The 12613-nt window shown below is 33.3% G+C and overlaps 1 protein-coding gene across 23 annotated transcripts in view; it reads left to right on the top strand.

Annotated features, from left to right (window-relative positions):
• Window positions 1-12613, top strand: part of BAZ2B (bromodomain adjacent to zinc finger domain 2B) — a 245977-nt gene that overhangs the window by 199176 nt on the left and 34188 nt on the right. For all 23 annotated transcript variants that reach the window (XM_033112763.1, XM_033112772.1, XM_033112767.1 and 20 more), the window contains 6 exons: window positions 931-1185; window positions 2164-2378; window positions 3230-3304; window positions 4139-4382; window positions 9261-9323; window positions 10500-10644. In XM_033112763.1, the coding sequence (XP_032968654.1) occupies window positions 931-1185; window positions 2164-2378; window positions 3230-3304; window positions 4139-4382; window positions 9261-9323; window positions 10500-10644 (997 nt within the window). The remainder of the gene's footprint in view (window positions 1-930; window positions 1186-2163; window positions 2379-3229; window positions 3305-4138; window positions 4383-9260; window positions 9324-10499; window positions 10645-12613) is intronic.

The following is a 12613-nucleotide window of genomic DNA, read 5'->3' on the forward strand; positions in this document are numbered from 1 at the left end:
AAATGCTTTTCAAATGGAACAAAAGATTTGTATAGCATCAGCCAGTTCTGTGCTTCCACACAATGTTAGTAGAAAAAAAAAATCTGTGGTTAGCTAATTAAATGCAAGTGGAGGATTATTTTTGAACAAAGACCAGTTTAGATAAATAGAAATACTTGTAGGTCACATTTTTTTTCAATCAAAATTTAAAATACTGTTATTGAATCCCATTCGTGGACAAAATATTTTTAATTTAGATTACAGGTTTATTTAATTTTTTTACATGTCCATGACAACTGGTACTACAGTTTAGTCATTAAAGTTTAATATGTGAACATGATTGAGAAGTGGCAGCTTTCTAATTTTAGTATCAAAACTCAATATACAGTATTAATATTTCACTACATATAGAAAACCCAAAGACTGTTAGTTGCAGTATAACTGAGTTCCTGATAGGGTTATGGGTTCTGGTCATTTATCAGCCAAAGATGGTACCAGCCTTTGCAAACATACAGCCGACAGATGTACACTGTTTCTGAGCTACCAAAAGAGTGTGAATTATAAATCAGTCTCCATGATTAGAAGAAACCAATGCACGTGCTCTACTGAGTATGTCTATGGAAAGTACTTTTGAAAGGTTTACTTCTTAATGGTATCTAATTTTTGATCCAGTTATATAACCCATGTGTTATCAATATGTCAGTTAATTAAAACTAGTGTCTGTCTTTGGAGAGCTCTAAGTTCATATTGAGTTCAATCCAAATTTATTAATGGTTCCTTGCATTCAAGATCCTATGCTTAGTACCATGGGATTGCAGAAATATACCCAGGGAATTTACCATCAGGAGGGAAAACCATCGGTGCAATGCAAGAGAAAGAAAGATAACAACTCATTTTACTTCAGAATATATACAATCATGGCTTTTAAATTTTATTTTATTTTATTTTCAGCCTCTGCCAGAGTTGCCTCGTATTCCAGGACTTGTTCTCTCTGGAAGTACATTTTCAGACTGTCTCATGGTGGTGCAGTTCTTACGAAACTTTGGTAAAGTTTTGGGCTTTGATGTGAATATTGATGTTCCAAACCTGAGTGTTCTTCAAGAGGGATTGCTAAATATAGGGGACAGCATGGGTGAAGTACAAGACTTGCTTGTGAGGCTCCTCTCAGCTGCTGTATGTGATCCAGGTCTAATTACAGGATACAAGGTAAAAAAAAACAATGTGTGGAAGTTTTCGTGTTTTTTTTTTTTAATTTGTGCTATAAGTGCATTGATAGCTGCCGGTAGCATGTTAGCAGCAGATTGTATAGACTGATCCAGTTTTTTCTACATAACGTTAAATGTAGGTTTGCTTCAGGTTACAATTGGTACAAACCTAGAAAACCCGGGTTCATAAAGCCACAGAATGTAGAACCTTCCCAAATTACTCTTTTCCCCTCTAGCTTGCAGCAAAAACCAAGTTGATTTAAGGAAATACCCCAGTGATATTTAGCAAAACAGAATTCATAATTCATGAAGTAATTAAAACTTATGTATGCCTTTTGAAATTATACTGTGTTCTCTGAATCACTGAGTAACGGAGGCTAATCCAGGCGCCCAGAGACCAGCATGTGAAGACTCTGTACTGCTTAGTGGATGCTCAATGCATTCAGTTATCCTAATTCCAATTAAGATACACATTTCAGTCAGTCTTGCTCTAGGGAATATTGTATAGAGAGAAGCTTCCAGCTGTGCCTGTTCCTTTTTCCTTCATCCCCCATTCACTCAGTATACCAGGCATTAAAACCCACAACACCTTTGAGCCAGACAACACAATAAAAGGACTGCTGCCCCTTCCATCTCCCCCCAGCAGCCACCCCCCAACAGAATGTCTAAATAAAGCCTGGAAAAGCTTGGTATACTCTCTGTAGTCAAAGAAGGTACGATAGACAGTTTCTACCCATGAGTTTATATATTCCTCTTCCTGCCTAACTTTTAACCAAGGGTTTGAAGAAGGCATAGAAAGACTAGACGTACTTGCATTGTCTATCATGTCCTGCTTATTTTTGTCTCCACTTCATCAAAAATGTGAATAAAGCCCTTGTCAGTAATATCTAGATCGAATAATACCAATATTTTGAAATCTTATTGTTTTATGTTATGAATGTTTATGACCAATACTGATAAAAATGACAAAATTTTATAGGCCAAAACAGCCCTTGGAGAACATTTGCTGAATGTTGGTGTGAATCGAGACAATGTTTCCGAGATTTTGCAGATTTTTATGGAAGCCCACTGTGGACAAACTGAGCTTACTGAAAGCCTGAAGACAAAAGCTTTTCAGGCTCACACTCCAGCACAGAAAGCCTCAGTCCTGGCTTTCCTGATCAATGAACTGGCGTGCAGCAAGAGTGTGGTGAGGTAAGCATATGCCCAGAGTTTTCTGGTGATTCTTTTCTGTTTTGAATTTTCTTACACAAGTAGTTCAAATTGCATATAAAAATTTCAAAGTTAGAGACTAGCTCAAAGAAAAAAATTTAAATTACACTTAATCTCACCATTCAGAGATGACTAATACTGTTTTTATGTATTTCTTTGTAATCCATTGAAAAGAAAATTTGGATCATACTGTATATAATCTTTGTAAACTCTTTTGTTTATTTAAGCATTTTATTATTTATATACTAAAATGTAAAAATATTTTTTCTTGCTATGGTGCCAGAATCCAGCACTGTTGTAACAATCCAGAATTTTTATTTCCTTCACACTTCTGACAATCGATGACTACCTGATTTTCCTTAGTATCCATTTGTAGAATTGTCCAGCTACTTTTGGTTTTATTATGTGCTAATGTGACCTTAATATTATTAATTTACTGATGTATTAATTCGTACTTTTTAAAAAAGTACTTAATCTCATTTAAGTGTCAAAGTCCTCCACTGTAATATTTCAAGCTTTGGTGAACAAATCCATGTTCATTTTGTTCTTGCTATTACAGATTTTAATTATATTACTTTTAGTTCTTTATCTTTTTAGGAAAAGGGTCAATCTAAATATTTCAGCGTTTTGCATTTCTACTATTGCTGGACATTTTAAGTTTTCTATACTTGTCTTAACTATGATACTATATTAATATAATTTTTCACTTGTTTTTGTTGTTCATTGGCAGTTGTCATTTTTACTTAATAAAAATACTGCTTCAATTTCCTTACCAAATTAATGTATTGCATAATGGATTAATTTATGTTTTCAATGAATTTTTGCATTGGCAGTGAAATCGACAAGAACATTGATTATATGTCAAACTTGAGGAGAGATAAATGGGTGGTAGAAGGTAAACTCCGCAAGTAAGCTCTGTTTTATTAAAATTAATATACTTTTTTTCCCTTTGTACAAGTTCCTCAGTAAAACATACGAATTACAAAGATAGAATTCAAAATTGATTTTGTCTAAGAATTAGAAAAGGTAAAGCTTAATTAAGATGTGATATGAAATTAATAAAACTCGGGGCCAGAGTTTACAATGGACAAAAGATAATGAGATTTATAGAGCTTATATTCTTCAAACTTAGAAGAAAGTCTGTTTATCTTTTTTCTTACAAAGAAGTCAAGCAATCACATTTTCTAAGATTGTTGTTACTATCAGGTTACTTTTGTCATAAATAGAATCTGTTTGGAACTATCACTTTTTTTCTTAATTGCTTTCTAATTGAAGTTTGCTTTTATAGAGAATCTACCATATCCAAATGTATTCAGCATTAAAACTTAATTAGCTTCCTGCCAGGAAATATAATGCTGAAATTATTCAACTTCTATGTTAAGAGGGTAGTTTCTTTGTGGTAATTTGAATTGAAATTTATTCAGTCTGATAGTATGGGATCAGGAATTATCACTTAGCCATTGCTGGAGTTAGACTTTTCAGCTTTCTACTTTTTTTTTTTTTTTTAAATGTGTTCTAATTCCAAAGAGATATCCAGAATTATTCTTGAAAGTTAATATATTCTGTAATTTCTGGAAACAAATTGCTTACATTTTCTTTATTCTAATTTTATTGTCATTGATTTATTGCTTATGGTGAGAAAAATACTATTAGGTATTTTTGCTTAAAACTCACATTATGCTCTTTAAAAAGTATAGAGAGGAGTCTTTTCTTCCATATCATCATTTTTTTCATTTTTAAAGGCTCAGAATCATTCATGCTAAGAAAACAGGCAAAAGAGACACTTCAGGCGGCATAGATCTTGGAGAGGAACAACATCCATTAGGCACACCCACTCCAGGACGAAAGCGAAGACGGAAGGGAGGAGACAGTGATTATGATGATGATGATGACGAAGATAGTGATGATCAAGCCGATGAAGATGATGAGGATGAAGAAGATAAAGATGACAAAAAAGGAAAGAAGACTGATATCTGTGAAGACGAGGTAATCAAATTTAGGTTGATTTTAATACTTAACTAATACTGTAACATACTGAAAAACAACAAAGAATTCCGAGTCAAAGGGATTGGGTTTAAATTCCATTTTGACACTTACTTGCCTCACTATCTTCATCTGAAAACTGAATATTATAATATTATAATATTCACCTTATTCAATATTTATCTACATGTAGAAGGCGCTTACATTGAGTAAAAGAAGTTAAGTTTTTCTTTTCATATGATGACTTGAGAGTTCTCCAAAGAACTCTGCAGATTCCTTTTTCTTTTTTTCTTTCTTCTTTTTTTTTTTTTTTTTGCAGTAAGAAAATGTGATGTGTTAAGTGTTAACTGCGTTGATAGGGATATGTACAATATGCTAGGCAGGTCCGCAGGTAGGCCATTTAACCTTTCTGAGGAGTAAATTCTCGCAAAGGCTTTCTGGATCCATTCGCTGCGGCTACAAGCTGGGCTGAGTGTTAACCTGAGGAAGAAGCCAGGGAAAAGTTTTTCAGGCAGGGAGAATAGAGCAATGGCACAGAAGCCCGAAACCACAGTGTGCTTTAAGGGACTTACAGGTGCATCAGATGGTACCGGTGAGCCTCATAAGCAACAAATATGATTTTATCATTTTTTCAGTGATAGGAAGGATTCAGTGATAAAAAGGATTTTATCATTTTTTCAGTGATAGGAAGTCACTGAAGGGTTTTAAGTAAGGGAATGACATGGCGAAACTTGATTTTTAAGCGGCTCACGATGGCAGCTCTATGGAAGATAGAAATAGATGAAGATAGGACAAGATCAAAGGTAAGAGGATCAGGCAAGAGATTTTGCAGTAGTTTAGGTGAGTTGTGAGGGGTCTGGAACTAGAACAATGGCAGTTGGGATGATTGATGCCAGCTATGCCAGCACAGTTTCATTAGAGGGGTGAGAGCAGAAGTCAGGTATGATTGATCGTGAGCAATACAAAGTGAGAGAGTGAAGATGACAGTTTTAAGCATTGTGCATTAGAGGAAAAGGTAGTCTCTAGAGGGGGACAAAGACAAAGGACTTTTCAGAGGAAAGACTTGAGATGATTTTTGGTTGAAGGGCAAGTGTCAATAAAATAAGAGAGAGGGATTGAAGGTTAAAGAGATGAATAGTTAATGGTATGAGTTAATATCCCTAAAGATATTGGAAGATATTCAATCATGGTAAAGGAGCTAGCTTTGAAGAGTAGTCAAAAGGGGCGGAGTCAAGGTTACAGCCTGTGTGTGTGTGTGTGTGTGTGTGTGTGTGTGTGTAAGGGAAGCTACCATACACCTTGGAAATGGATATCTATAAAAGAGAGATAAAAGTTCAGGTCTTTTACCAAAAAAGAATGCTAGAAATATTGATAGGGCTACAGAATGGTACTCAAGAAACAATACATGTGTACAGCCAACCATTCCTCACTCCCTTGATGCCAGAAGTACCCAGCTAAGGAAATCCAGAAACAACTCTTTCTCTTTCTTACCTCAACTCAGTAATGCTACAGAAATAAAGAAGGCTTAAAGGGATGACTTTACTGATGGAATGTGAAAATAATATCTAATCAAGATCACTGATAAATTACTGAATCACAGTTTTGATTGTGGTAATGTGGATAATAATAAAATCACATACTGCACAATTCTCTTAAATAAAAATAGCATAAATATAGAATATTTTCATAAATTCCCCCCTTAATGTTATATTTTAAACCAGAATGATAAAAATCACTGGAATGAGCTTTACTTCTTTTAAGAGGACCAATCTGAAAAGGAGACTATATTGAGATTCCTTACAGAAATTATTTCATAATGTTGTACTTTGAAATCACTGGATCATATATTTTCATGCATGACTAATAATGTGAAAGATATATAATTTGGATATCAGTATTGTAATTACTTAAACAAAAGATACCATTTATTACCAGTCTGCTTCATTTGTCAAGTGAAGCTGTTTCCATAGCAAGAATTAAACCTTTCTGATCAATATTAATCATCTTTTCACAGAATTAGCACCCCTTTTAGCACTTAGTATTATAAATTGTTTTGAACTGTAAATTATCACAAATTTGACAACTCTCTATTGAGATTTCAGTATATTCTACTGGGTAGTTATCCCCCTGAATTAGAATTTATTTACCAAAATTATTTGTTTTGCCTGGCTTCCTTTTTCACAAGGAGAATTGACAAACCATATAGTTTTTTTCTTTAAGGGAGATAAAGACTATTAAAAATTGATATTAATGATTTAAAAATTGTTCGTTTTTAGACCAGATGTGCATTTAAAGTAATATTTTGGTTTTTTTATGAGTGTTAAATTATAGTTAATTAGACAATGGGGTTTAATTAATCAAAATCCTAGCAAATGTATATCTTGTTATTAATGTAACAAAACAGTTTAATTTTTTAAAAAAAATAATGAATATTTTAGGACCTAAGAAGCCAAATTATCATTTCCTTTAAATGAATTGAGAGTTAATTTTTGTAATGAAGAACTGGTAGCCACTTATCAATTTCCCAATAAAATAAAATTTTAACTATTTAATGAACCTGATCAATAAGATAGGCACATTATTCCTCCAAAAATAGGTTTGACCTCTTGATTAAAGGACAGGTAGAGTGTTAGTAGTTACACCTCTTAAAGAACTAATTGCAGGGAGCCTTTCCATTGAGACTCATGTGATCCCTTTCAATTAAAAGATACTGTTCTTGATTAAGTTGCTCTTTGTCCGAAAGATGATTCCCTCTTCTCCTCACTCTTCATTCCTTCAACACATGGAATCTTTCCCTAATACTTATATTAATATTGAAACCAATGTGAGCTTGAGGTTATATAGACAATTACCTCTGACACGTAGGGTTATGTGATGGGTTAACACATAGGGTTAGGTAATGACCCTCTTTTGGTTGAGATACCATGGAGAACCATGGCTGGGAAAGATTCTATGTGCTTAGTTTTGTTGTTGCCCTTCTCTCTGGTCTTTCCAATTCCTTCATGTCTCTTAAAAGTATAAGGAATATTAGCTAAAACTTCTTTAAATAAAACTTTACTAGACATTTTGCTTCTTTTGCATCATAGAAAGAGTCTTAGAAATGGCAGTTAATTTGTCTAATACATAGTTACTTTGATATCTTATTTCAGATATTTGTTGATTGAACTGGATTTTTACATCATCGAATTATTAAACATTTATCCCACTGGTCAAAAGATCGCTTTAGAACAGTATAGATATGTTTTTTTAAGTATCCGAGAATCAAGATTTAAGGGTCAGCGAGCCTGTTCTTTAAGGTTTCTGTAATCCCAGACACAAATCGTGTTACTATTAGCAAAAATAATACTCCTAAACGCCTTTGTAACTTGGCTCCCTACTTTTGGATGAGGAGTGGATAAGTGATAGGTAATCGTAACACTGTTGAGGTTTTCCTTTCACTCCCTTTCATTGGGGAAATAATCATACTGATTCAAAAATATCTATTCATGAGTAGTTGGTGGCAGTGTGGTTTTTAAAAAAATGCTCATAGAAAAATGAACATCAAAAACAAGTTCTTACTTTTTTAAACCTAGGATATGTCTGTGTCTTCTCATTAAAGTACAATTTTCAGAAAGAAGGAAAGGAATCTATTTACATATTATGTACCAGCAACTCTGCCATTCTTTCAGATCTGTTTTTATTTAGTCCTTACAAAAATTCCATGTTACAGATAACATTATCACCAATTTACAGTTAAGGAAACAGACTTAGAAGAGTTCAGTAATTTGCCTATATTAAATAGTGCAGCTGAGATCCAGAGAAGGATATATACTTTCTATTATACTTCATACTTTTCCTCTAAAACACACAATTTGGGGGTACTTTTCCTATATTGGTTTTCTCGAATGAAAAATTTCATGTAATCACACATAAACTTTCCATTTATTAAATCAGTACTATATATAGTAGGGATTATTTTCCTTCTAGAAGCTCAATGTGTTAAAAATATAACTTACCTTCTTTGCTCTTCTTCTTTTGGTTTGTAGTACTAATATTTTTTGTAGTCTCCCTGATTTACACCCTTAACATCATGATATACTCCTTTCTTCATCTCCCTCATTCGTTTCTGCCTTATATCCATGAGTTGCCAGGACTTAACAGTTTTAAATGTGTATTAAATAATATCTCTTACATCCTCTTGCTTTTGTCAGTTTCTTTTACCCTATTAAGGTCCACACTTTCCTTTCTCCTTTATTCATTGCAGCAGTCTATTAGCTGGATTTGCCAATTCTAGTCCTTAACCTGCTCCAGGCCATCTTAACAACTATTGTCATATTAATCTTTGTAAAGCATGGTTCTGATGTTTAACCCCTTGCAAAGCATTATATTATATTGTCCATTGCCAAGCATTTACAGTACTAGACAGTTTAGGCCTAAACTCATCTTTGCCTTATCTCTCACCTTACCTTTCCATCTGCCTTTCATGTCGAGATATGTCAAACTCTTTCTGGAATGCCCTTGCCTCTTTTCTCTGATTAGTCAATTCCTAACCATTCTTCAGTAGCAGATTAAAACACAACTTCTTCTATATAGCCTTTTTGGTATAGATTCCCACTAGATGTAATCTCACCCTCCCCTGAACTCCATGACTCTTATTCTCTACCTCTCTGAGATCCTTATAGCTCGCTTCCTAATTTGTGGTGGTTTTTATTTTTTAGTGTAGTGTTTTATGTTTCCTTACCAGATTATTAGGTTATAGAGAGCAAGAACTGACTCCGATTCATGTGCAAAGGGCCTATGCTAGTACTTTGCCTATAGGAGGCTTTCATTAAATATTTGTTGATTGAATAATTAAATAAATCTTAAAAACAGGTAAATGATACTGTATTTTGTTATGTATAGGATGAAGGTGACCAAGCAGCAAGTGTTGAAGAGCTAGAAAAACAGATTGAAAAACTGAGTAAAGTAAGCACTTTTGGTTTACACTTTGTATCTTTTTTTGCAGTGTTTTAAAAATCTGCCTTGTATGACATTAGTTTTTTTTGGCTGCTAAATAAAAACAAGCTTTTTGTAAATAATTAAAATAAAGAGCTCTAGAAACCTTTCTCATAGTTAAATCTTAAAAGTTTAATGGCAAGGTTAAAAGCCTGCTTTTTAAGACACAGCACTAAACTTAATCAAGGCCTATATTCTTCAGTTCTTTATTTAAATATAAACTATCCATAAATGCATGGTTTTATTTCTTGGAATTAATTACTTTTAAAATTCACGTCGAATTTCATGGTAACAGTTTCATGTTTTTATGCAACATGCATTTTATGGTTCAATTTACGTTAATACATTTGTGGATTTTATTGCATTTATAAACTGTATATACCAGGGGTACCAAAAAAAAAATGTATACAAGTGGACACTTTGATCAACGTTGCTCAAACAGTAGTTCGCTACTGTAATCAGAAGTGTCTGGGCATTACTGAGTATTACAATTTTAATACAGTTTTCTTTTCTAAAAATGTGTATACATTTTTTTTGGCACCCTCTGTATTTACAAACTTCTCATTAGAAACTAAATTCAATAGCATTAGTGAAGTTTTAGATGAGCATCTTGTTGAAAAATGAGTTTTTAAAACTATTATGAGATTAATATTATGAGATACCTATATGTTATATTAGTATTAGATTCATCAAAAATTTATCCCAAAATTTAGTCATAGGTTGCCTAGGTTTACAGATGAGAATAAAAATAAGCAAATACAGACATGGTCAGTTATATACATGAGTATTATTTGTTATACACTAATCAATGGAATTGAGCCAATTTGCTTTGACTCAATAAAGTACTTGATCACATTGTTCATTGTCAACTAGAAGACATGATTTACTATAAGATAGATACCTGATACAATAAAACTTATCTTTTTAATCTATGGTATGAAAAATATTCCAATTACCCTGAAAATAATTTCTATCTTTATAAGAGTTACTGCAATTGAAGACAGACGTGTAATATTTAGCTCTTCTGCTATCTTTTCCCAGTAGTGAAATTTATCTGCTCTAAAGGCATAATAAATATAAAGTCATGTATTCATTTTTAAAGCACTTACCATCCATAGCTTAATTATATGCATCATTTTTTAACAGCAACAGAGTCAGTACAGAAGGAAGCTCTTTGACGCTTCTCACTCTTTACGTTCGATGATGTTTGGCCAGGATCGTTACAGACGCCGGTACTGGATTCTTCCCCAGTGTGGGGGGATTTTTGTAGAAGGCATGGAGAGTGGTGAAGGTAGGAACTGTTAATCTATTACAAAATAATGTAAGAGCCATATTTTTTGAAACCCTGTTACTCCTTCAATGTATTTTGGGCTTCCAAAATCAAATTTGCTTTATGGATAAATATTGTAAAACTTGGATTCTTATTCCCTTTTAACTCATAATGCTCCTTTCACTGATAAATATTTCTTCCCTGCCCATGATTTTTCTTCTGCTACTCTTTCTAACATAAACATAAGCTATTCCTTTTCTTACTTAGTGGACAAAGATCTTTACCTGTATTATCCTTTATAGCTGCTGCTCCATTTCCCTTCCTTCCCATTGTCATATTTTCCAACATGTGGTTTATTCTTTAACCTCTGCAACCAGCACCCATCCTGATGGTGTCTCTGGAGGTAACCTGCTCAAATCTTAGATTCTCCTCATCATGCTCATTCCTCTTGAAATCTTGTTCACAATCGAAATTTGTGATCACCTCCTTCTCCGTTAAAATTCTTTCTTGAGTTTTATGTTACCACAATATTCCTTGATATTCTATCTTTATACTCTTCTTTTGCTGGCTCCGTTTCTGTTGGCTGTTACATTAATTAGCACAGTACATAGAGAATTTATGTGCTCAATAAACTGCCTTGAATTGAAGTTTTCAAAACCCTATGACTAGGTATGCAAATGTTTAAGTTCTGATGGGGCCAAAAGTGTTATATCAGTGCTTACAGGTTTTATGATGTACCTGTTACCCTGTGGTGATAAAAGGAGGCAAACTTCTTTATTTTTAAATACCCACTATGTGCCAGGCATTTCTAGGCGCTGCAGGAAGTTCGAAGATACATAAAATGTAATCTAATTGGTGCCATGTAGAAATTTAGCAGCTCAAAGGGGAGCGTGGATTGATTAATCACATACCTGTCTAGAACAGAAATTATATATAAAGCAGTTGTTTTTAAGCCTTTTGTTTTTAGCAATGGAACCACCCCTTTTTTTCCCCCAATAAAAATCTTATGTGGGGAGTGGTTATTGAAATAATGCAAGTAAAGTATTTAGAATAATGGCTGGCATGTAGGATTGGCATATAATAAACAGTGTTATTACTGTTTTGCAGAATAATATATTTCCTATGGATTCAAATTATATGAAGCAAAAGTATAAAATCATACATTAGAATGTGTGAGAATCGTGCTCTGCCTTCCCAGGGCAGAAGTTGCTGGTGGAATCAGGGAGGGTACATATAGGCTTTAGTTGTATTCTATTTCTTTTGAAAATTTGATATAAATGGGTTAGCATGTTGATTTGACAGTATATTTCATTATTTTTTAAAACTGTTTCTTAATATATTTAAAAATATTTTAAGCATGGAATAAAATGAAATGATAATAAATATAGCCAATTAATTGAAAAATAATAAGTAATTGGAACTATATTATACTAAACCCATTAACAAAATGAAGAGGCACTTTTAAATGGGAGAATATATTTGCAAATCATATATCTGATAAGAGGCTAATATCCAAAATATATAAAGAACTCATACAACTAAATAGCAAAAAAGAATCCAATTAAAAAAGGGGCAGAAGATCTGAATAGACATTTTTCCAAAGGAGACACACAGATGACCAACAGGTACATAAAAAGATGCTCAACATCATTAATCATCATGGAAATGCAAATCAAGACCACAATGAGATATCATCTCACACCTGTTAAAATGGCTATTAATCAAAAAAAAAAAACAAGGAATAATAAGTGTTGCCGAAGATGTGGAGAAAAGGGAACCCTCATTCACTATTGGTGGGAATGTACGTTGGTGCAGCTTCTGTGAAAAACAGTATGGAGGTTCCTTTAACATAATTACAAATAGAACTACCATATGATCTAGCAATTTCACTTCTGGGTATTTTTCCAAAGAAAATGAAAACACTAGGAAAGACATATGCATCCCCATGTTCAATACAGCATTATTTTCAATAGCCAAGATATGGAAAGAA

The sequence above is a fragment of the Rhinolophus ferrumequinum genome, chromosome 8, assembly GCF_004115265.2.
Source record: "Rhinolophus ferrumequinum isolate MPI-CBG mRhiFer1 chromosome 8, mRhiFer1_v1.p, whole genome shotgun sequence".
In the NCBI taxonomy this organism is placed as follows: domain Eukaryota; kingdom Metazoa; phylum Chordata; class Mammalia; order Chiroptera; family Rhinolophidae; genus Rhinolophus; species Rhinolophus ferrumequinum.